This window comes from Lontra canadensis, unplaced genomic scaffold (assembly GCF_010015895.1).
Source record: "Lontra canadensis isolate GAN:19392208 unplaced genomic scaffold, GSC_riverotter_1.0 scaffold72, whole genome shotgun sequence".
Lineage (NCBI taxonomy): Eukaryota > Metazoa > Chordata > Mammalia > Carnivora > Mustelidae > Lontra > Lontra canadensis.
This window is the reverse complement of record NW_022631066.1, coordinates 2,192,829-2,215,510: the sequence shown is the minus strand read 5'-3', so window position 1 is coordinate 2,215,510 and position 22,682 is coordinate 2,192,829. Positions and strand designations below refer to the sequence as shown.

At 45.0% G+C, this 22,682-nt stretch overlaps 1 protein-coding gene across 1 annotated transcript; it reads left to right on the top strand.

Annotated features, from left to right (window-relative positions):
• Positions 1-1,746: 1,746 nt before the first annotated feature.
• MSRB2 (methionine sulfoxide reductase B2) lies at positions 1,747-21,044 on the top strand. Its single transcript, XM_032880824.1, has 5 exons — positions 1,747-1,866; positions 10,242-10,342; positions 14,530-14,606; positions 19,930-20,077; positions 20,842-21,044. The coding sequence occupies exons 1-5, from the start codon at positions 1,755-1,757 to the stop codon at positions 20,944-20,946; spliced, it is 543 nt and encodes a 180-aa protein (XP_032736715.1). The 5' UTR covers positions 1,747-1,754; the 3' UTR covers positions 20,947-21,044.
• The last annotated feature ends 1,638 nt before the right edge of the window (positions 21,045-22,682 follow it).

The window sequence follows — 22,682 nt, the reverse complement described above, 5'->3', positions numbered from 1 at the left end:
TTCAGAGTAAAGCACACATTAAACAGAACATCCAAATTCTGCAGGTATAAACTGGAGCATGGGAGATGCTTGGTGCCGAGTGTCCCTTCCAGAAGAGATGTTGTACCTTTCAAGTGGAAAGTGTAAGAAGTAGGAATTTTTGGCACTGGGAGAGGGCTGTGTGTGTGTGTGTGTGTGTGTGTGTGTGTGTGTGTGTTTATCTAGATCTGTATCAAGAGGGCACCTTGGTAGCTCAATGGGTTGAGCCTCTGTCTTCAGCTCAGGTCATGATCTCAGGGTCCTGGGATCGAGCCCCGCATCGGGCTTTCTGCTCAGCGGGGAGCCTACATCCCCCCCCCCACCACCCCTCCTCTCTGCCCACTTGTGATCTATGTCTGTCAAATAAATAAATAAAATCTTTAAAGGGGCACCTGGGTGGCTCAGTGGGTTAAAGCCTCTGCCTTCGGCTCCGGTCATGATCTCAGGGTCCTGGGATCGAGCCCCGCACCGGGCTTTCTGCTCAGCAGGGAGCCTTCTTCCTCCTCTCTCTCTCTCTCTGCCTGCCTCTCTGCCTACCTGAATCTCTGCTGTCGAATAAATAAATAAAATATTTTAAAAAAAATAAAAAAGTAAAAATAAATTAAAAAAGAAAGAAAGAAAGAAAATCTCAAGAACATCCTTCTGACTTCTCTTCTTGTCTTCTGCTTGGTGACACTTTCATTTATCTCTGTAAAAAAATAGTGTTGCCCTGGCTTTGGGAAGCCACACTTCTGATCCTGATTCCTGCATACTGGTTGGTTGTGTGATGTTGATAAACCACTAGCTACACTGACCCCATCTCCCCATGAACCACATAAAGTAGGTGAGCAAATGATCTTGCAGGTACCTTCTAGCTCTAAACAAAATGTATGGCTCAGGTAAGTGATCTCTGCCACTCCAATCCCAAGCACACAGCATGCTTAAGGTAATCCCACTATTTTAATATGAATTCTACACATACAACTTTAGGACATGGCATGCAAACACTGGAAAAATTACACCACCGGAATCATCCAAAATGAGGTTGATTACTTAACATTGCAGAGCTGTGACATCTTTGATAATACTATTTACCCAAGAGAAAAGGAAGCACATATGCATACAAAGATTTGTACAGGAATGTTCCTAGTAGCTTTATTTCTAATAAGGGAAAGTTGGAAATAATGTCGATCAATAGATGACTAGATACATACATTTGGTATATCCATAAATGGAATACTACTCAGCATGAACAAAGATTCCGTTTATATGTACCTCAAGAAAATGCAAAAATAATCTATAGTTCTACAATACATACAATTCTACCAACTGCTAACAAAGTAAAACAGATCAGTGTTTGGGCTGGGGCGGGGGGTGGGAAATGGAGTGGGGGGGGTGGTGGAGGGATGGGCGGAGGGAGAAGCCTGGGGAGGTGGTAGGCACGCCAGAGCACGCAGGTGGACAAGGGAGAGGGGCTAGGGAGGGTCAAGGGGAGGCCCGTAGGGGTAGGCGCGGGAAAGGGGTAGGAGGAGCTGGGTAGTGGCAGGACTTGGGAGAGGGGAGGCAGGGATCCTAGAAGCAGTGGGAGGAGAGAAGCAGGAAGAGAAGCAAGGGTAGGCGGGGCGCGCGGGGAGGTAGGCGGGGCGCGCGGGGAGGTAGGCGGGGCGCGCGGGGAGGGAGGCGGGGCGCGCGGGGAGGGAGGCGGGGCGCGCGGGTACGGCGTGCGTCCGCTCTGCGGGGCTCCCACGCGCGGCGTCATGGCGTTCTTGCTCCGTGTGCTCTGGGGTTTGCCCTTTCGAGGGGCGCCCCTGCGGGCCGTGAGGGGCCTAGCCGGCACTGGTGGCTCGGGGGCCGATCCCGAGGACCCAGGTAGGACGCAGACCGCGCAAGCCCCTCCGCCGCCTCCTGGCTTTCGATTTTACTTCACCTGTCTGGACTAAGGGGCCCGAGCGCTGGTTCCGCACCTGGCGCTTCCTTCTCTAGAAACTTCTTGGTGCGCCCGTGCCCGCCCCTCCTTGCCGTCCAGGACGGTGGGTTGTACATTTTGAGGGGTGTGGGTGGTTGTCACTGACTTCCATCCCCTGTAAAAATGTCGGGCTCAGGAGCCCCTGGTGTTTATACCCGGACTCCAGGCGAACAATCGCGGTGGTTAGGGCAGCGACCCGACACCGTGCGCTCCCTCCTGTAATGGCCCGTGGTCTCTTAACACTGTATTCCTCTTAAATTCTGCGTGCTTCTTTTCCCGGGTGAGAAGCAAGCAGTTCAGGGTTTGGATTCCTGTTGATTTGCTTCCTGCCCTTACGTTTCTATGGGTGTGTCCCGGCCCTAGGGAGACGTGTGGACTATTAACTGATAGTCTTAACGTAACTGATAGTCTTTGTTCGTCAATGGCTGAGACAGGGAAAAGTGTGTGTGTGTTTCTTCGAAATGCCTTTGGCTCCTATGTGGATTACATTTGCGTTTCACCTTTTAGTATGGAGTCGCCTGTGGACACCTGTATCAATGGCACTATGTTTCAGATACATTTCAGGATAATTTAGTGTTCCCTGTGCATTGGCTTCATGGGCAACTGCCCAGCTGTCCCATCTCTGAATCTGATTGTTATGTGTCCATTGAAGAAATTTAAAGATACCTATCTTCTCTGAAAATGTATCCAGTCAACTTAGAATTCTTTTCATCCCCTGAAGTTTTCAAAATGTAGTTTTAAATAAATAAAAGCACAGACAGTGTGTAGGAGTGGCTGATCCAACATAACTTCCAGTCATGGCCTTCAGCACCTCTTGGTGTCCTAGCCAGCCAACCTGATGATATTTGTTGCATACCTACTGTGTGTCTAGCATTGTTTTGTTTTGTTTCTGAGAACCACAGGCAAAGGAAACATCATACTTGTGGGCTGGAGCTCTCCTCATTCGCCTTTATAGGACAGTGGTTTCAGTGGAAGCTTGTCCTTTATGTTTGTACTGGTGTTGTCAGAAAAATCCTAATGAATTGCCTTAGGAACTTAAGTTCTTCAGCAGCATTTAAAATTCGGCCAGACTCTAATACATAACAGGAGCTGTATAACTTATCAGACACCCCCTCCCGGGAGGGTGTCTCCCTTCCTTATTCTAAGGAAATAATTCAAAAGAACAAAGCTATGTGTACAAAGATGTTTTTAACAGCACCACTCTTAAGAACCAGAAACTGTCTATAACCCAAATGTCTATCAGTTAAGGAATGCTTGAGTAAACCAGAAAAGTTCAATTCAGCAAACCATTAGGCACCCATTAAAAATTATAGATAGGTAATAGTTTGGTGGCTAAGGGCTTTGGTGTTGATAGTACCACTTCCTGGCTATATGTCTTTGGGCACGTCCTGAACTTGGTAAGCTTAAATCTGGTTTTTTTCTTCTATAGAATAAGGATAATGATAATAGTAGGGTTGTACAGAATACATGAAAAAAAATTAAAATGCTTCATCACAATGATTGGCATTTAGTAAGCACACAATAAATGTTAATTATAATTACATTAATAAATGGAAAGAACAAAAGTGTAGCTACATTTAGCCTATGTTATAGACTTAGGGAAGGTTGAGAGAGAAACGGGAAGATGTTGATAGTAATGGAGGACAGTTCTACAGCGCTAAGATTCCTGATATGCAAGAGGCATAACCTCTGTGATTTTGTTGTTGAGACTGACCAGAGCAAAGTCTCTCAGTTGAGACCGAAAGAGGAAAGTAAGTAAGAAGTATCGTGGAGAAAACTGTTGTTTCAGGAAAACACTCTAGAAATACTCTGCTAGGAAACCATCCTGAGCATTGCTTAAACCAGTTCAGTCATTGAGTTGGGAAAGAAAACTAGTCTGCAAATTAGAGTGGGCTGGGGATTCTCTCTGTACCAGTTGTAATAGATTCCCTTAGTCTCAGCAAGTATTTATTGAAACAAGGCTTGTTTGTTTGTGACATTTGGCAGTATAGCAGCTAGGTGACCATATGACCAAGAGAGGGTATTCTTTAAGATTTCTTGTATTTATTTGACAGAGAGAGAGATAGCGAGAGAGGGAATACAAGCAGGGGGAGTGAGAGAGGGAGAAGCAGGCTTCCCACTGAGCAGGGAGCCTGATGCAGGGCTTGATCCTGGGACCCTGGGATTGTGACCTGAGCTAAAGGCAGACACTTCTCCAAATGAGCCACCCAGGCGCCCCAAGAGGGTGTTCTTTAAAGATGAGAGAATATGTAAGCCCACCTCAGGAAATATATGACCAAGAAGACAGACAAACTATGCTAATCACAGCACAAAGAGAGAAAGGAACCCAGAAGAATCTGAATTTATCAAAACATAGTTCAAAGAAAAGCTGTATAGCTGTCCAGTACAATAGCGAGAGCAACCAAGTCTTTTCATAGTGAAGATAGCAAGAGGATACAGAGGGAATCTGGAGGACATCCTGCCCCAAAAGGACCAACTCAAGGTACAGGTGATGTGGGCTGAGGATGGAAAACACCCCAGTTGTACACAGAAGAATGCAAAGACCAATGCTGAGCGCTCTCTGGCTACTGGTGGCCAAGTGACCTTACTCACGTCTAAATTCTCACTTGTTGTATGTTGTATGTACAGGTACCAAATTGTTGATTGGTAAAACCATCAGAATTTACACATAATGCAATTTTCCTTCAGAATTTAGTTGTTTCCTAAAGCATAGTATGTTAGTCGGCTGGAACAGACACAACAAAATACCACAGGCTAAAAGGTTGAAACACAGACATTTTTTTCTTATCATTCTGGAGGCTGGAAGTTCAAGATCAAAGTACCAGCAGGGTTGGTTTCTCCTGCATTCTGTCTGGTTTGCAGTTGGCTGTTTCTCTGCTCATGCACCGCTAGAGTCTCTTCTTCTTCATATAAGGATACTGGTCAGATTGGGCCCATCCTTACACCCTCATGCTAACATAATCATCTCTTTAAAGGCCCCGTCTCCAAAATATAGCCATATAGATTAGGACCCACCCATGTGACCTCGTTTGACCTTACTTACCTCTCTAAAGGCCATGTCACCAAATATAGTTGCATTCTGAAGTACTGAGCATTGGGACTTCAACATATGAATTTTGGGAGGACGCAGTTCAACCCATAACACTGTGGTTACAGAACCCTCTGTAAATGCAGACCACATATACGCTGACCCGAGAGCCCCTAGCTGACCACAGGTCATTTTGCTATCAAGGCAGAGTTTCTCTTCTCTTGACAGAGTCTTCCAGGCTGGCAGATTTACAGTTAAATTTGCATAATTGGTGCTCCAAGAGCAACTAGTCTGGACATTGTTACCCACCTATGAAGCCTTTCATACACATCGTGTAAAAGGTACGTACTGATGAGGATTAGTGGAGCCATGAGAAATGTACTTTCTGATCTAAATGAAGGAGTGATTCTTCCATCTAACAATTTAAATATTAGTTTTAAATTTTAAGCTAAAAAAAAAGAGAAGGGTATCAAAAACTAGTCAGTCTAATACATGTAGTAAAATACAGAACAATTGGAAAGGGAGCTGGGGTTCATCTGGGACTCAGACTTTAGGTTAAAGCTGAAGTGTGGGAGTCCTGCTGAATTTCCCCCTTCTTGAATTCCCACTCTCTGCTGTCAACTATAGTACTGCATGTGGAAAGACACTAAGGACCAGGCTTCCAGGAGACAATCCTTTTTTTTTCTCTCTAATCCATTCTACTTTTTCCCCAAAAGGAGAAGGGAAGATAATAGCAGCTTTCCAGATTATAATTCCCAATCTTAGTACCAAGAGTCAGTTTTCCTCTTAGAAATCCGTAGAAATAATGCAAGATCTTTGCCAAAGCCAAGAGCAGCATGGCAGGACAGGCACTCGAAGGGTAAAGAAAGTGTTTTATCACGGTCCTCTGTTACTCCTTTTCCTTAACAGGTGTCACTGATAGCCAGGGTTCAGGTTACACACATTCCCTCAAGACCAGTTAGATTCTGGGAGGAGGAATCATATCCTATTTGCAAATCTTGCTCTTGCCTTCATTGTTTTTCCACTGTTTGAGGTGGCCTTTGTGTGACCAATCCCAGTTAGGTCATGCCGACACATTGGCACTGGCCACATTTTAGATCTTGCCCTTTGTCGAAGGCTTACAAAATATACACACATCTCTCTGTCTTTTAAACTTCCTAAAATGGAATGCCTTCCATTTCCCTTATGATTCAACACATAGTTACATCCATTAAAACAGTTCTAATCCTACTTGTCGTGGAGCCCAATGCAGGGCTTGATCTCACCACCCTGCAACTGAGACCCAGAGTCTGACCCACTGAGCCACCCAGGTGCCCCTCCCACTTGCTGTTAGAACAGTAAAAACACCTTTTCCTGATAAGCCAGCCAGAAAAGATTTCACAGTGTTTCCACCACTCAGTTGGTGGTTAAGCTGGCATTGCTTTGTAAAACTCTTTTATTGTTACCTTGAATAGTTATCTCAGACTTACACAGTCCATAAAATTTTTACAATTTAACTGGTCTCCCATATTTCATCTACCCAAGGTCAAGCTCAAGAACAGCTCCACAGCTCTCGCCTTTTTCTCCTAAATGATCAATTTATCCTCTTCTCGGGATCATTCCCAACAGCGTACTAGAATACTGTGAACTTTCTCATCCGAAAAAATGCTCTTGACCTCACTTCCCCTTCCAGCTACCTCCAGAACTCCTGAAAGGACTTACCTCTTTGCACTGTCTCCTTTTCTTCCTCCTATTCTATATCAAATCTATTGCAATCAGATTCATACACACATACACACACACACTCTCTCTCCTCCACCTAAACTGCTTTTTCAGGCCACTGCTGACCACTACATTGCTAAACCCAATAGCTACTTATTAGTCATCTTTGTCCAGGACACCACATTCTTGCAGTTTCCTTCCCACCTCTCTGTCTGCTTGTCCCCATCTCCTCAACCTGTGTATCTTGGAGTGTCTCCAAGTCCAGCCTGTGGGCCTCTTTGTTCTCTCAACAGTCACTGACTTGGGAATCTTCCAGGCTCATGGCTTTAAATAACACTTACGCCGAGGAGTCCCAGATTTACATTTCCACCTTGGACTTCTCCCCAGTTTCTAAATCTATATATCCAACTGCCTACTTGATATCTCCATTTGAATAATACTGATCCAAATATTGAATTTTGAAAATACTGAATTTTTATTAACAAGGCTCCAAACCTGTTCCTCCCATAGGCTTCCCCAGCTTTTACTGCTCAGACCAAGAAACTTGGAGTAGTGCCCCTTGACCGTGTTCTTTCTTGTACATCAGCAAATCCCCCAGCTCTGCTAGCAGAATACATCTGGTGTGTGACCCCTCTGACTACGGCCACCACCCTGACGTGGGACTCTTCCATCTCTCAACCATCTTATTAAAATGTCCTCTGTCCTGGGTGCCCTGCTGCAACCTTTGTCCTCCTTCAACTTCTTTTAGTGTATCAGCCAGTAATCCTTTTAAATACAGAAGGTCATGTCATTCCTCTGCTTGCCTTCCAATGACTTCTACACTCAGAGTAAAAGCGTAGCCTTCAAGACTCTCGTTGGTCTGCCCCCTTCCCATTAGCTTTCTGCTGTGAATTCTACTAACTTTCCTGCTCACTCCACCCATTCCCCCGGCTTTCCTGCTATTCACCAAACACGCCAAGCACCCCCAACTAGTTTTTTTCTCTTGCCTACATTCTCCTCTCCTAGGTATTCACATGGCATATTTTCTCATCTCAGTGTGACAGCACTGAACAGTTTGGGGCAGTGAGAAAAAAGAAGTGGTGCAAATAGGGGAGAGCATACAAATTAGGAGACTTTTGTGATCGTCAATACTGGAGAGAATAATGGTGGCCTGATCCATGGTAGTGTCAGAGGGGTGAGAAGGAGCAGATCCTGGAGTTACTTAGGAGGTAGAACCAACATGGCGTGGTGCAAGGAAAAGGGAAGAGTCTTGTGTTGATGGTCTGGCATTCTGGTTTGAAGCATGGGGTCAGTGAGCTAGAACACCTGAGAGGAGGGGCAGATTTGGGTTGGGGCAGGAGAGGTACACGAAGTCCTTCTGTGTGTGGTGTTTGAAATGGGACATCCTCGTTGAGATATCCAGGTATGTTTATAAATGGATCTGGAATTCTGCAGAGATCTAGAATGGAGGGTAAAAGAGATTAGGGAGTCTTATCATGTGGATGGTACTGTAAGCTACTCAATGGATAACATCACTCAAGGGGCAGGTGTGGTGTGGTGATAGAAGCAAGCCTAGGGCAATAGATTCATCTGAAGAACACCAGTGTTTGGAGATGGCTAGAGGGAGTGCGGCTGAGGGAGGATGCTGACAAGGAATAACAGGAGAGACAAGAGTATTGGGTGCCATGGAAGCCAAGGGAAATAAAAGCTACCACAGGAGAATTTCAAGTGTCAGTACTACAGAGAAATGAGAGAGAAGGACGCCGTGTTCTAGGTTTTACTGAGAAGTCCTCAGTGGGCTCTCTGAGAATGGCTGCAGTGCAGGGGTGCAGGACGGGGGGGGGTGCTTGTCTTCAGTGCGTCACACATGGAGGCACACGATGTTGGCTTGCCCGCTGTTGGTGATGCTAACGTGGCTTACTTGGTTAAGGTGATGACTTGTTCATTTTTCATTGTAAAGGTACCTTTTCTTCCTTTGCAATTAATATTTTGAAAACATGTAACTCTTCCATTCTTCAACAGTCTCCCACCCAGGGTTGTAGAATCCCCTAATGATTCTTACTTGTCTTAGTTATTATTTTAGTGATTATAAAGATTTTTTAAAAGGTTTATCATACCAGGCACCTGGGTAGCTCAGTAGGTTAAGCGTCTGCCTTTGGCTCAGGTCATGATCCCAGGGTCCTGAGATGGAGTCCCAAGTTGAGCTCTCTGCTTGGCGGGGAGCCTGCTTCTCCTGCACCCTCTGCCATTCCCCTCCCCCACCTTGTGCTCTCTGGCTCTCTCTTTCAAATAAATAAAACCTTCAAATAAAAATAAAAGATTTATCATTCCTTGTCCATTTATTACTTGGCATTCTGCCTGGTACCTCTGAAAGGGACTGAGCAGCAATAATTGTCACATAAATGCATTTTGCTTTGCTCCCTAAGAAATGAGTTCCAGAAAAATTGTGTGTACCCGAGCTATATTTTCATAGGCAATTTCAGAGGTGTATTTCTAGAGTAAACAAGAAATTCCCATAGCCTTGTAAGAAGTCCTTAAGAAAGGACAACTTTTAATATAGTTAACAGATTAAAAACCTTTTAATAAAATATAAACAACCATCAGCAATCAATAATATACAATACTGAAAATACCATATTGTATAGTATTATGAGCTAGCAGTGAAGAGAGAAGTTTTTTCTTACCTAAAAGATAATTTAGGACCTTCTCTTGGTAACCAAAAATGAATTTCAAATACAATTTTTCAGACACGTTTCATATTTCATGGTGATACCACAAGTGTCTAACCTTTCATCTTTGTTGCTGTGATCAGCTTACTAAGCCTCCAGCCCTCTTATTTTCTCATTTGTAAGTCGATGTGGACAGATTATAAAATCCTTTCCAATTTTTAGTGTTGGATGATTTGAAGCATTGATTCTATAAGTCAGGCTTCCCACTCCCCTTTGGCTAAAAAGAGTATTGTCCCAGTTGCTTTGTTCACACTCACTGGAGTAAGGGGAGTAAGATCGAGGCATTGGAATAGATTCTGGTCTGTCCCCATTTCCTTTTAGGGGCATCAGCTCTAGGAGTCTCCCCTTTGTTCCACACAAGAAGATTTTTTAATAAAGACCTCCGTCGACAAACAAAATCAGAGAGATTTTTCTAAACCGGCCAAGGAGAAGAGTTTAATATCCCACTAGCTCAGGGTTCTTTCCTCTCCATCACTCAGCTCCTCCCAGCCATATCCCGACAGGAAATACTCCTCTGAGCGCAGTAATAGAAGGAGGATCAATTTCTACCCCCGGGTACCTGAGGGGAATTTAGTCTGCATTATTCCATATTTCGACCGCCTCTTTAGCTTCTGGGCCCCAGCGGGACCGGAAACTGCCTGTCTGCTTGCTGCTTCTCTCTTGTGAAACTAATGATTCCATTGAAGCATTTTGTACTGGAGTTTTCTGGCCCCTGTGAACTGGGAGAGAAGGGCGCTGCCTTGTGCTGCCCATGGCCATGCATGTCAGGAGAGAAGCTAAAGAAAAAACGTCACTGTGTCTTTTTGTTTTAATTTTTAAAAATTCCTCTTGCATAACACAGGTTCTCTCACAAAGCATGAGCCGTCCCTCAGCAAGGGCGAATGGCGGAGGAAGCTGACTCCAGAGCAGTTCTATGTCACTCGAGAGAAAGGGACCGAACCGGTAAGCTCCCCGATGATAGTGTCGTGGCTGGGGGGGCTTGGAGGGGACCGGAGGGCGGGTTGGGATAGATGCAGCTGCAGAAGCCCACTCCCCTGCTTCCCCTCCTCCACTCTGGCCCTCCTGGTCTCCCTCTCAGGCACCGGGCTCCATCGCTTGTAGGAGACCCCGATGCCTCTTCTGCCTCCTCCGTAACCCTCCAGCTGCTCTGCTCCTCTCCCCTCTCGCTGTGGGGTGACCAAGGAGGGGCCCCTGGATGACTCAGGCAGTTCAGGGGTGAGGTGTTTGCCTTTGGCTCAGGTCATGATCCCGGGATCCTGGGCTCCCCCGTTTTGTGCCCTGTGTGCTCTCGCTCTCTCTTTCTCTCTTTCTGGGTCACGAAAGTAAAATCTTAGAAAAAAAAGGCAGAAGAGATCTAAAAAACACAAATCCAGCCACATCCCCCCATTGCTAACAATCCCTCAGGGGCTTCCCACACTTCCAAGGTAAAGAAGAAAGTTTACAAATGGCTTATTAGGCCCTGTAGGCTCTGCCCCCTGCCTTCTGCCCCTATCCTCAGTCTGGCTGTTTTTCTTTTTCTTCCCCACAGTTGGAGCATGCTGCCCTTCTTTCAGCTCTCAAACGCCCTGGGCTCCCTCCTCCCTAAGGCCCTCACCCCTGTGTCCTTCTTCTCTCCTCTCACCTCTCCCCTCAGTCCCAATCCCATGGGCTCAGGGAAGCCTTTTCTTGGCCCCGAGCTGGGCTTGCTTTTCCCAGCACTTTCCCTTCAGAGCACTTGCCGTTGCAGGGACGGCTCTGGCACCGCGCATGGTGCCCTGCTAGAGCCGGCGCGCAGAGAGGACGTTTCTGTGGATACTGAGTGAGGGCCGGCTGGGAGGCGCAAACGATATTTAAACGCCATTCAAGAAGCTCAGCTTCCGTTCCTTTCTAGAGGGAATTGCCCTGAGTGGTTCCTCATTTTAGTTCTGTTTTCCTAGCGCAGCTTCTTCACAAGTCATCTGTCTTAGACCCAAATATAACCATTGGAATGGAGCCGCTGAGCGCTGTTACTAGACGTTCTGCTTGGTGAAGCGGGCCCCATGCAGTGGGCCACAGCGGTTTGGCAAAGCTGTAGAGAATTTATCTTTTCTTTCGCAGTCCCCGCAAAGTTCAGACCGTGTGCACGTGGCCCTGTCATCACGGCGCACCCTCAGCTTCTCTGATGCTAACGTTAGGCCGGCAGATCCCCCAGATTCTTGAAAAGGACTGGTCTTTTTCCAAACCTCCCGTGGGTTGGATTTTCATGACGCTTCATAGGGAAAGAGACACAGTCACTACCGCAGGTGGTTGGGGGCCACGTGTGAGGCTCCGTGTGCAGTACACAGAGTACCCCCAGCAGATTTAAACCAGCCCCTTCCCAGGGACACAACCCGGCGGGGTTTGGTATATGTACAGAGCCTGGAGATGAGCTGACAGATGTTGAGGAGAATAAGTCTGTGGGATTCTCAAACAGATGGTGCAGTGCACTCTGCGTGTTTGCCATCTTACAGAATGAGCATCATCCGTTATTTTAAGTAATGTTATAATCCCTTTTCAGTTGGTCCGTGTCCACATGTAACTTTCTAGAATGGTGCCGAACCCACTGTAAGCCTGGCTACCATAAGGGGAGTAACACATCTCAGTTTTCTATTTGGTAACTCAACCTTGAGAATTCAGTTGCACACGTTTTGGTCAGGCAGCATGCGCACTCTGCTAGACACCACAAAGGCGTTTATAGCCTCGCTGCGCAACAGCTCAAAGTCACGTATCGGTAGAAGGCAGGTTTCCTGCAGGCCTTCCTCTGTGCGCCCCACAGATCTGCTCTCCACATGCTTCGCTCTGCTCTGGGCTCCGGGAAGAATAACATGCCCCCTTCCCTCTGACTACTGCTCGAGCTTGGCCAGAGGATGATGTTAGCACGGTCAGAGGACACGGCAGGGAAATTGGGACCCAGGGTCCTCTAGTGCAGGCTGTAGCTCCCGCCGGCCGACAGGCTCTGGTAACTGCCCCTCTCTTCGTCCCACGGGCCTCGTAGGTGGGTGTTCTCAGAGCCCCTGGCCCTCCCAGTGCTTCGTCCTCCCTTGCCCTGTCCGCACCTTTGTAAATCGTTCTGTATGAAATTATCTGCAAATCACCTCTTTGAGTGTACCGTCTGTTTCCAGCAGGTACGTTGTACTGACTGGGTCAGAGGAGGGAGAAGCCCCATTGGTCCAGGCAGACTGCCTTTGGGCCACTGTAGCCCGACGGAAGGGCTTAAACAGCAGACGTTTATGTATAACTACATACATATATTTCTCACAGTTCTGGAGGCTGAGAAGTCTAAAATTAAGGTGCTGGCCAGTTCACTTCTGGTTTCTCCCCCGACCTCTGTAACATTAGCTCCCAGACCAGCACTGGGTACGTACTAGGTTTTCAAGTAAATATGAGAATGAACAATTGAGATAGAAGTTGAGTTTGGCTCTAAACAAATGACAGGACTTCCACAGAACTGAGGGAGGAGGAGGGAGACATTAGGAAATTAGGAGGCCGTGAAAAGATGTCACTTCATGAAATTCCTCAGCTAAGGATTACTTTTTATTTATTTATTTTTTTACTGTGATACCTGTCGCCTATTACTTCCTCTGTCCGTCCGTCCCCTGCAATGACCAAATTATATTTTGAGTTTTGTCAGACTGTCTGCATCCTAGGAGTAGACTTTCCAGACCAGCTTCAGGACGGGTAGCCCTTTGACACATGAGTCCCGTTAGCCCAGGTTCCCACCTGGGAACTGGTGGAACTTTGTGGTGGATGCCGATTTGTGCCAAGGTTGGAAGGCGCCATCAAGGAAACAAGCCATAAAAAGACCAGCTTACACTGTTCAGATTTCTGCAGCTAAGTTTAGAGTCTTTAAAGAGGGAAAACGTCCAAGTGTGCCCAGATGGTAGGCTCAGTGGGTTATTTTGAAATTGTCCATTATACGGCTCACTGAAAATGTGCTGTTAATATTACCACAGGGAATGTGAATGTTTGACCTGTGAATCTGTTGAGTTGGGAAATCTAGAAAGGTCAGAAGAGTCCAGCTCATTCCTTAAGTCAGTTCTGTGACTTGGTGACCCATTCTGTGCCTTGGCTTCTCTTTCATCCCCTAAAATGGGATAGGGCTTGCCAGCAGGTTGTGGATCTTCTGTGGGTGGCTTGTATCAGAGGTTTGTTGCTGTTGAGGGGTTTTGTTTTTTTTTTCCTTTTAATTTACTTTAACAGAAGGAATTGGGCAAGAAGGTCTCTGTTTCTTTCTTTCTTTCTTTTTTTTTTTTTTTAACAATGAAATCCAGGGCGCCTGGGTGGCTCAGTGGGTTAAAGCCGCTGCCTTCGGCTCAGGTCATGATCTCAGGGTCCTGGGATCGAGCCCCGCATCAGACTCTCTGCTCAGCAGGAAGCCTGCTTCCCCCTCTCTCTCTGCCTGCCTCTCTGCCTACTTGTGATCGCTGCCTGTCAAATAAATAAAATAAAATAAATCTTAAAAAGAAAAAACAATGAAATCCAGTGTTCAGGATAGCATTTTGAAAGGTATTGACTTGGCAGATTCATTGCTTCAAGTCTCCTGTGTTTTTTGGGGAGACCTTTGAAAACTTACAAACTCTTTAAGCCACAGTTAATGAGATAATTTCATCTAAGTAGTAGCTTCAGTACTGGGATAATCTAACTAATTATTTAAACATTTATTAACTATGTCGTGGCACGTTAAAGGCACAACCGTGAGCCCACAGAGCTATCCATTTTATGTATTTATATTCTATCTTTAATTGGAGATTTCACAGTGTTTTAGACAGTGGACTGGATTCCTATTGTATTAACTCCTTTGAGATGAGGACTGAAATTTTACACAATCCAGAGGAGTGTTCTCTCACTTTTCCATGGACTTTGATGTTCTTGGATGAAAGGTGCTATATAAATGCAAAGCATTAGTAATGTCATAATTTGAATTTTTGGCCCCATAAAGGCTGGGTTGTGATAAGCCTGCAAGGCTGCTTCATTGGGCGGGTTATAATTTCCTCTCCAGTGATATTTGGACTTTGTCAAATTAGTACAAAAATTCCTTTATTTGGGGACCGAATCTTGGATTTAAATCTGCCGTATCATCTCCTGCTGGTGTTATGAGAAGCCTACACCTGATCTGTCTAATTTACTTTCAGCCTTTCAGTGGAGCCTATCTGAATAACAAGGAGTCAGGAATGTATCACTGTGTATGCTGTGACAGCCCACTCTTCAGGTAAGGCTCGAGAGAGGTACTGGAGGAGAAGAGACCTCCAGATTTCTTACAGCTCTGTCTCATTCAAAGCCTTGGATAAATACACACCCGTGTTATTTTTAATTGCCCTCCGCATTTGGCATGGTTGCTCTAAGGAGAGCTATTTCTATAAAGTTCTTGCCCCTCTTGATTATTTCCAGCATTTAGAGCAGTTGAGACTTCTTAGCCTATATTCTTTCTTCCTGTTTCCCCGAGAAATAGCAAACAAATAAAACTTCATAAGCACCTTAAGATAATGCTATTAGAATATTTTCCTGGGAAAGTATTTAAAGAAATCTAAACCATGATTGTATTTGCTTGGCCATGTGATTAAAACTATATCTCTCTGAGGGAAAATGGGTTTATAATTTAATTTGGGAAATGTAGAATTTTATGAGGATAGATTCCCCACAGTGCTTGACAGTAGTGAATACCATGCCCTCTTCTGTATAGCTAAAAGTAAATTTAATTGTCCCTTGATTTCAAAGCCTCTTTTAAGTCAATCAGGATCTGAAATCTCTCAACAAAGGCTTTTTTGTTTAGACATGCAGGAAACAGTCTAAAAAATGTAGATTCGATGAAGAAGAAAGGAAAACATCTTTGAAGTCCTGTTTTCAGAACTTCAAAGATATTTTCCTTTCTTCTGCATCAACTCTAAATTGGTTTAGAATAAAATATAAATCAAGCCAGCTCTGTGAATCTTCCATTAGGCAGTGCTTCATTATGTCCTCTGGGCTTTGAGCAGACCGGGCTTTCTTGGGCTGCTGGCCGCTAATGGAGGCCGAATTTGGAAAACCAGACCCCACCTGCAAGGATGGGAAACAATTAGGATTGATTTCCCCTCGTGCCTAAGGAAGGGCAGGTCTTTGGTCAGATTCATTCACTGTATCAGTGGCTGGTGTGGAGACATCTAAGATAGCTGTTGGCCCAGGATGGCCTGGGGAAAACTAAGAGAAGCAGCTTAATCTTAACATAGTAAAATGTGGGACACATATTTCTGAGACATTAGCTATTCCTTGGCCTTTGGTTCTGTTGAGGAGGAGAAACAGGACCTTGAGATGGCCAACCTGCTTTTTGTCAAAAAAAGGCGTATAATGTGAAGATGTAAAGGACCGCCTTGTCACACTGTGGTAACCAGACAGATGTTCTTTCCTATCTTTGGACTGTGAAAACAGAAGATGAGAAGTCATTCTTGTAAGAGCATCCTTCTACTTAGCATTCTTCATTTTTCCACGTCGTTGGTGTTCTGGTTTCTACACTGGCAAAGTTGAGACCTTTTCCTACCCAGTGCCCACCATCCCCTCACCACAGCGGCCAGTCATGGAATCACAGAATGTTGGAGCAGGGTGGGACCTGAGACCAGAGCACAAAGCTCTGTCCAGTGGAAATTTCTATGATCATGGAAATGTTCTATATCTGCTCTATCCAATATGGTAGCCACATGTGGCTCTTGAGCACTCAAAATGTTGCTTGAAGGTGAATCTTTAATTTTACCTAATTTTAACTAATTTGAACCCAAAAGCCCACATGTGACCAGTGGCTACTGTATTAGCACAAGGCTAGTCCAAAGTAAGGAAATTGAGTGACCATCCGCAGGTCACTGAGATAGTGAAGCAGTCAAGACTAACAGGAGAACCAGCCGATTCTCCAAAAGTCGACTAAAGACCGGTATACTGAGCTGCCAGTTCACCAGCCTTATTTGTTTCTTTTTTTAATCATTTAGTTTCAGTTGAAAAGTTTCTATTTTCTTTTCTTAGGGACTGTGGTATAAGTTTCTGTTCCATTTTCCTGCTGCTACTGCTGCTGCTCTGAGACTGGGAGATATAAGAATATATTTATAAGAATCTTCTATGTCCCAGAACAAACTCTTCTTAAAGATGCATTTGTTTATAGGACAGACAATATAGTAGAGTGGCTAGGGTGCTTGGGTGTACCTGGCCCCATTGCTGTGTGACCTTGGGCAAGTCTCTTAACCGGTCCATGACTTGATTTCCTCACCTGGAACGTGGCAGTATGGTAGCAGTACTGACTTCAGCAGGCTGTTGAGAGGATCAGCCAAGTTCTGAGGTAACACGTGCAGAAGCACCCGAGCCGGTCCTGGCACATGCCAAGCACTCAGTACATGAGAGCAACCATTCTTAGAGGGAGAGCCTTCTTTGGGCCATCTGTATGAATCAGTCTTTGATAATGAGGAATTCTTGCGAATATGTGCCAGTTAATGAGAATCTGTAAGTGGAGATTATATTCCTGAGCATGCTTCCCATTCAAGAGGGTAGTCTTAGGAATATTTTCCTGTTTTGCCTCTCATTTCCCATCCCCTCCCACCCATCCCCAGTGTCCAGCCTTAATAATAGCGAGCAGGGGTGGAAAAAAAAAATAAACATCCCTACAAATGCTTGTATAGGTAGAGTCAAAATGAGGCGAAAAGTTGGTCAACCAAGAGTCTAATAGATGTGGGACCACTGCCTCTGGGCTGTTAGGCCCCCTGCTGCGCCCAACGACGCTGCCTTCACAACAGGACCACCATGGTGCGTGTTCCGGGAGACACGCCTCCTCTCCACACCAGAGGCCTCTGAGCCAAGGTTTCAGGACAGGAACACTCGTAGGATGTCATCACTCCCCTGGGGACTCCAGACTGTTGCTTTACTAACCTTGGAATCATGTGGCTTTGCCCCTGCTTCCTGTGTTCCCCCTTTCTTCTCCCCCCCCCACCCCTGTATACCAGCTCTGGAAGTATTTATTAAAATCGACTGTGGGTCCACATCTTTCATGCTCCTGCCTGTCTTTAGAATAGAGGGGATCTGAGAGCCTGATGATGTTCCTCGCCTTTTACATAACCCCTGGCTGTCCCACATGTTATAAGAAACCAAGTAATATCGGTGAGAAACTTCTTCTGTGTTCCCATTCCTCCAAATGAATGGAAATTCTTCTAAGACGTTAGAGGTGTCAGGTCTCACCAGGTGCCTGTGTTGTTGGTTCAGGGGCTGTGGAATTTCCAGAAATGAAGCAAAACCAAAGCAAATAACCATAGAACAAACATGCAAACACATAACACAAATACACGTAACAAAAAAACTAAAAAAATACCTTTCTGAAAAGAGATGATGCAGTATGGTTTTAGTTTTTCAAGGGAGAGCCTTATAATCTGCTAATCATTTAAATATTTATATTAGAACTTCAAACTGGCCTGAAAGTTAGATCTCCACTCTTGAATTGTGTGATGGGCCTCTCATATTACCTGGTAAAATCTCCATATTCTGTATATTACATCAATAAAGATTTATTGTTTCCCATAAACATTTTAGATGACTTTTTATTAGTCTTAGATTCATTCATTAAAAAATTTATTCATAATTCTCCATCAAAATGCCTTTAATCATCACTAGCTACATGTAACATTAAGGGGTGGAAAGGCTGTGATTAAAAGATACTTAAAATGTTTTTCCCTGGGCTAGGGTGGCTCAGATGAATAGTTTTGAACTCTTTCAAAAAGGTTCCAAAAAAATTGGACCCACAGCTGCTCAAATTTCATGGATATCTGTTATTAATAGTAATGATTTTTTAAAAAAATGTAGCTACTGACTTACATACCATACGTCTGACACTGCTAAGTGTACCATACCTAGAAAGTTTGTCAGGTAATCCTCTGAGCAGACTTGTAAGGTAATAAGGCCATTAATGTTCTATCCATTAGCGCACTGAGGCTTTAAAAGATTAAATAACTTGCCCAGGTCACACGGATGTATCAGAGCCTGGAGTCATGCCCCAGCCTTTCAGAAGTCAAGGCCCTTACTCCTCCAAGTTCTAAAATCCTGGTCTGGGACCCCGGGAGTTCCTGGGACCTTTCTAGGGGATCTACAAGGCCCTCTCTTTTCTAAGTGGGTGCCTGTGAGGCCACGTCCTCTTTCTATACTTGAATCAAAATAAGATTGCAGCAGACTGAATGCAGAAGCACATATGAAGTCAGTTGTCTTTTCTTTTTTAAGCTAGGCGTTACAGAGATTTGCAGAATTGTAAAACAATGCAACTCTTCGTTTTGAAAAAAATAATTTACCAGGTAATGAATTTATTATTTTTTAAAAATAACAACATGGAAATATTTTTAAATTGTTATAATTTCTAATTTGTTAAGCATTGATCTACATAATTCATGTAAAGGAAAGAAGTCCTCAGTAATTTTTTTAGTGTACAGCAGTCTTGAGATGAAAATGTTTGAGAATGACTGCATCACACTAGACTTTCTGCTGGGATTTGTGCTCTAAATCAGGCTTTCTTCTGTGTTCTTAGCCTCTGGATTTGAGTATTTGCTACTCTTCCTTCTCTTTGCCCAGCTTTTTGGAGGTTTTTTTTGGGGGGGGTTGTTTTTTTGTTTTTGTTTTTGCAGAGTTTACAATGCATTTCTCTCCGTCTTCCTTAGAGAAAGAACTGTCTCCCTGCCATTAAAAAGCTTTCACTCTTTTTTCCTAGTGCCTTTTAAGGGAGCTCCCCTTCAGAGCACTTGGAGAGTAGGTCTGTGGCGAGTGGATTCGCTTGTTGCTCTTCCACTCCTCCTGTCGGCCCCCCTGGCCCTCTCCCACCTCAGCATCATGAGCTCCTGTGGGACTTGCCCAGAAGGGTCCCTGCACTGCCGCGACTGGCTCAGATGCCCCGGCTTCTTGACTAAGGATCATTGTGCACGTTCACGGGCACTTACCTTGTGCCCACAGAGTATCTCTGTAAATCCTCAAGACATCTCCCTAACATGGGTCCTTTCAGCCCCGTGCTACAGATGAGGCCTGGAGCGGATACAGAGCTTGCCCAGTGTCGCCCAGCTAAGAAAAGGCAGAGGCAGCTTTGGAATCCCCGCAGGCAGGCAGGTAGCCCGAAAGGCCCACTGCTGACAGGGGGCGTTTCATCAGGCCTCCCGCTGCTGGGCCCAGACCTTCATGCCCTCCTGTGACCACGAGTGTCACATTTCCGTTTCCCCCTTTCCTACGTGTGGAGCCCTTGGATTTGATCTGGGTTTCCTAACATGCATCACAGGTCACAAAGACCCTAGTGTTTCTCGGTCCCTGTCAGACATGGAGAGAGAAGCCTTCAGCATCAAAGGAACAAGAGGTCCTTTGACGACGGTGAAACGTGTTTGGTCGTGAAAGTGCAGTGGACACAGTTCCCATGAACGGACCGCTGCTGTGACTGGCCTGGAGACCTGGCAGAGGAGACAGGGGAGCAGACCCTGCTGGGTGGAAAAAGGAGCTGGGGCATAAAATGCTCTTTGTGTGTTAATCACGTCTCGGCAGCTGCAGGGTCCGAATGTCTTCCACAGTTCCGACCGCAAGTACTGCTCCGGCTCCGGGTGGCCTGCGTTTTCCGAGGCGCACGGGGCGTCTGGCTCTGATGAAAGGGACGCGAGCATCCTGAGGCGTGTGGACACCTCGTTAGGATTAACTCGCACCGAGGTTGTGTGCAAGCAGGTGGGGGTTTTTTGTGTTGTTTTGTCTGTTTGGTTTTTCCCAGTGCTGCCCCGGCCCAGGCGTCACAGAGAGCCTATGTGGTTAAAACATGGGAGTACCTTTGTCACTCCCAACACGCCGGGTTTCTGCGCTTGCTGCTTCTGACCCCTCTCTCCGTGATTCTGGGCACTGTCAGGAAGAGAAAGAACCTTCCGGAGCCACTGTGAGGTAGCCTCTCCCAGTTCTAGCCTAGGAATTGTATTAATGCTTTACATGCATCGTATCAAGGAATCATCACAACTGCTTTATTAAGTAGTGTAATTGTTAGTTCCCATGTTATAGATGAATAAATCAAGGCCTAAGTTAAATACCTTGCTCGCGTTCTCACTGATAGCTATTTACCGCTATCATGCCTTGAATTCTCTCACTTCTTTTTTTTAAAGATGTATTTATTTATTTGAGAGAGAGAATGTACACTCGCCTGACAGTGAGAGTGGAGAGAGGGAAAGAATCCCAAGCAGACTCACCACTGAGTGGGGAGCCGACGTGGGGCTTGGTCTTGGGACCCATGTGATCATGACCTGAGCCAGAACTGAGTTGGGCACTCAACCGACTGAGCCACCAGGCGCCCCTGCATTCTTTCCTTTCCTACGTGCATTCTGCTGGGATGGACTTTTCCCCACACAGACACCGGACTGGGGCGGCCACGTGGGGTTCACCTGTCTAGTTTCACATAAAGAACTTTGTCTTGGTGGAGAAATGACAGAGGCTTCTCTCCTTTGCAGTGCGAAGCCCACCTTGGCCACGTGTTTCCTGACGGACCTGGGCCTAATGGTCAGAGGTTTTGCATCAACAGTGTGGCCCTGAAGTTCAAACCAAGGAGACACTGACCGTCTCCAAGAATCCCTTTCTGTCACCACTGCTTCATTTACACCCTCAATTTTCAGTTTATGTTGAATGACTTGTTTTATTTACTACCAAAGTAGTAAATAAGCTGGCACCAAGCAAGTCCCCACTTCTGTAATTGATTAGCCTGGAATCAACCCAACCCCAATTTCAGCTTGGAGGGTGGAATTCCATAGAATGACCGAGGGGCATCCATTTCCATCCAGTTGACTTCTGTCGGCTTTGCCTGGGACCAAAGGGCATGACTCTTTGGGGACAGTAAGAAACTAATGGACTACAAACCAGAAATTCCTACAAAACTACCCAGAACTTTCCATGCGCTAAGTCCTTTGTGGACATATGTAGGTGAGGGATCAAGAGAAAAGAGGAAGGAAATACGGGATTAGAATAATCAACAATCCCAGCATTGAAAGAAGTACCGAGGACTCGGACTGTGGAAGAGCGGCATTTGGGAGGCATACATGGTGATCAATGGGATGCGTGGTTCTTCTTCAAAATTTTAGAATGTCTTGAACATTCTGATTCATCCTTTCTACTGGCAAATAAGTTCCAAGGAGAATTTGTTAGATTTCAGTGATAACAAGTAAAAGTAGCTACAAAGTTAAGCTTGAACATGTTCAAATAAAATATTTAGTAAAATTTTATGTGTGCTTTTTGTCTGAGTCTGTGAAGTTGCTCTTTTATAAAAACAACACTGTGGGGTGCCTGGGTGGCTCAGTTGGTTAAGTGTCTGCCTTCAGCTCAGGTCATGATCCTAGCATCCTAGGATCTAGTCCTGCATTGTTCTCCCTCTTTCTTTGCCCTGCTCCTGCTCACTCTATCTTGTTCTCTCTCAAATAAATAAAATCTTTTAAAACCTGGAATTTTTTTTTTAAGATTTTTATTTATTTGACAGAGATCACAAGTAGGCAGAGCGGCAGGCAGAGAGAGAGAGAGCAGGAAACAGGCTCCCTGCTGAGCAGAGGTCCTGATGCAGGGCTCGATCCCAGGACCTTGAGATCATGACCTGAGCTGAAGGCAGAGGCTTAACCCACTGAGCCACACAGGCACCCCAAAACCTGGAATATTTTTTAAAAATATAAAGCAAATACCAAAAAAAAAAAAATTAGATTACATGGCAGTAGGCATTTAGTTATACCAACACTAGTAAGAACTCAACTGTTTCACAGATTGAGAGTCTTGAATAATTTGTTATTGAAAGTGTCTAAATTATTTGAGACATAATAGAAAGGAAACTTAATTATTCCATTTTTTTCTCCTTACTAGCTTGTCATGCATTATGCAGCTCTTCTTTTAGTGGTTACCTTGGAAATAACAACATGCCTCCCAAACCTGTCACCGTCGTATAAAAATTATCACTTTTTGCTACTTCTCCAAAGATGCTAATCTCAGAACACTTTAACCCCATTAACAGCCTTCCATATTTTGTGTTACTATCCCTATGTATTTAATTTTACACATGTCTTAGTCCCCACAACTCATTATTAATTTATATGTCAATATTTATTTATATTTACCTACATTTTTGCCCTTTTTGTTCTTCCGTATTTCTTCCTGAAATCCTATGTTTCCCTGTGGGATTATTTTCTTCTGCTTGAAGAACTCCTTTTTGTTTTAGTTCATGATTCCTAGTGATGGATCTTCTGGTTTTTGTTGGCTGAGAAATATATTTATTCTCCTTTGAAATGTTTAACGCTTTGTTGAGGAAAAGTTGACATAC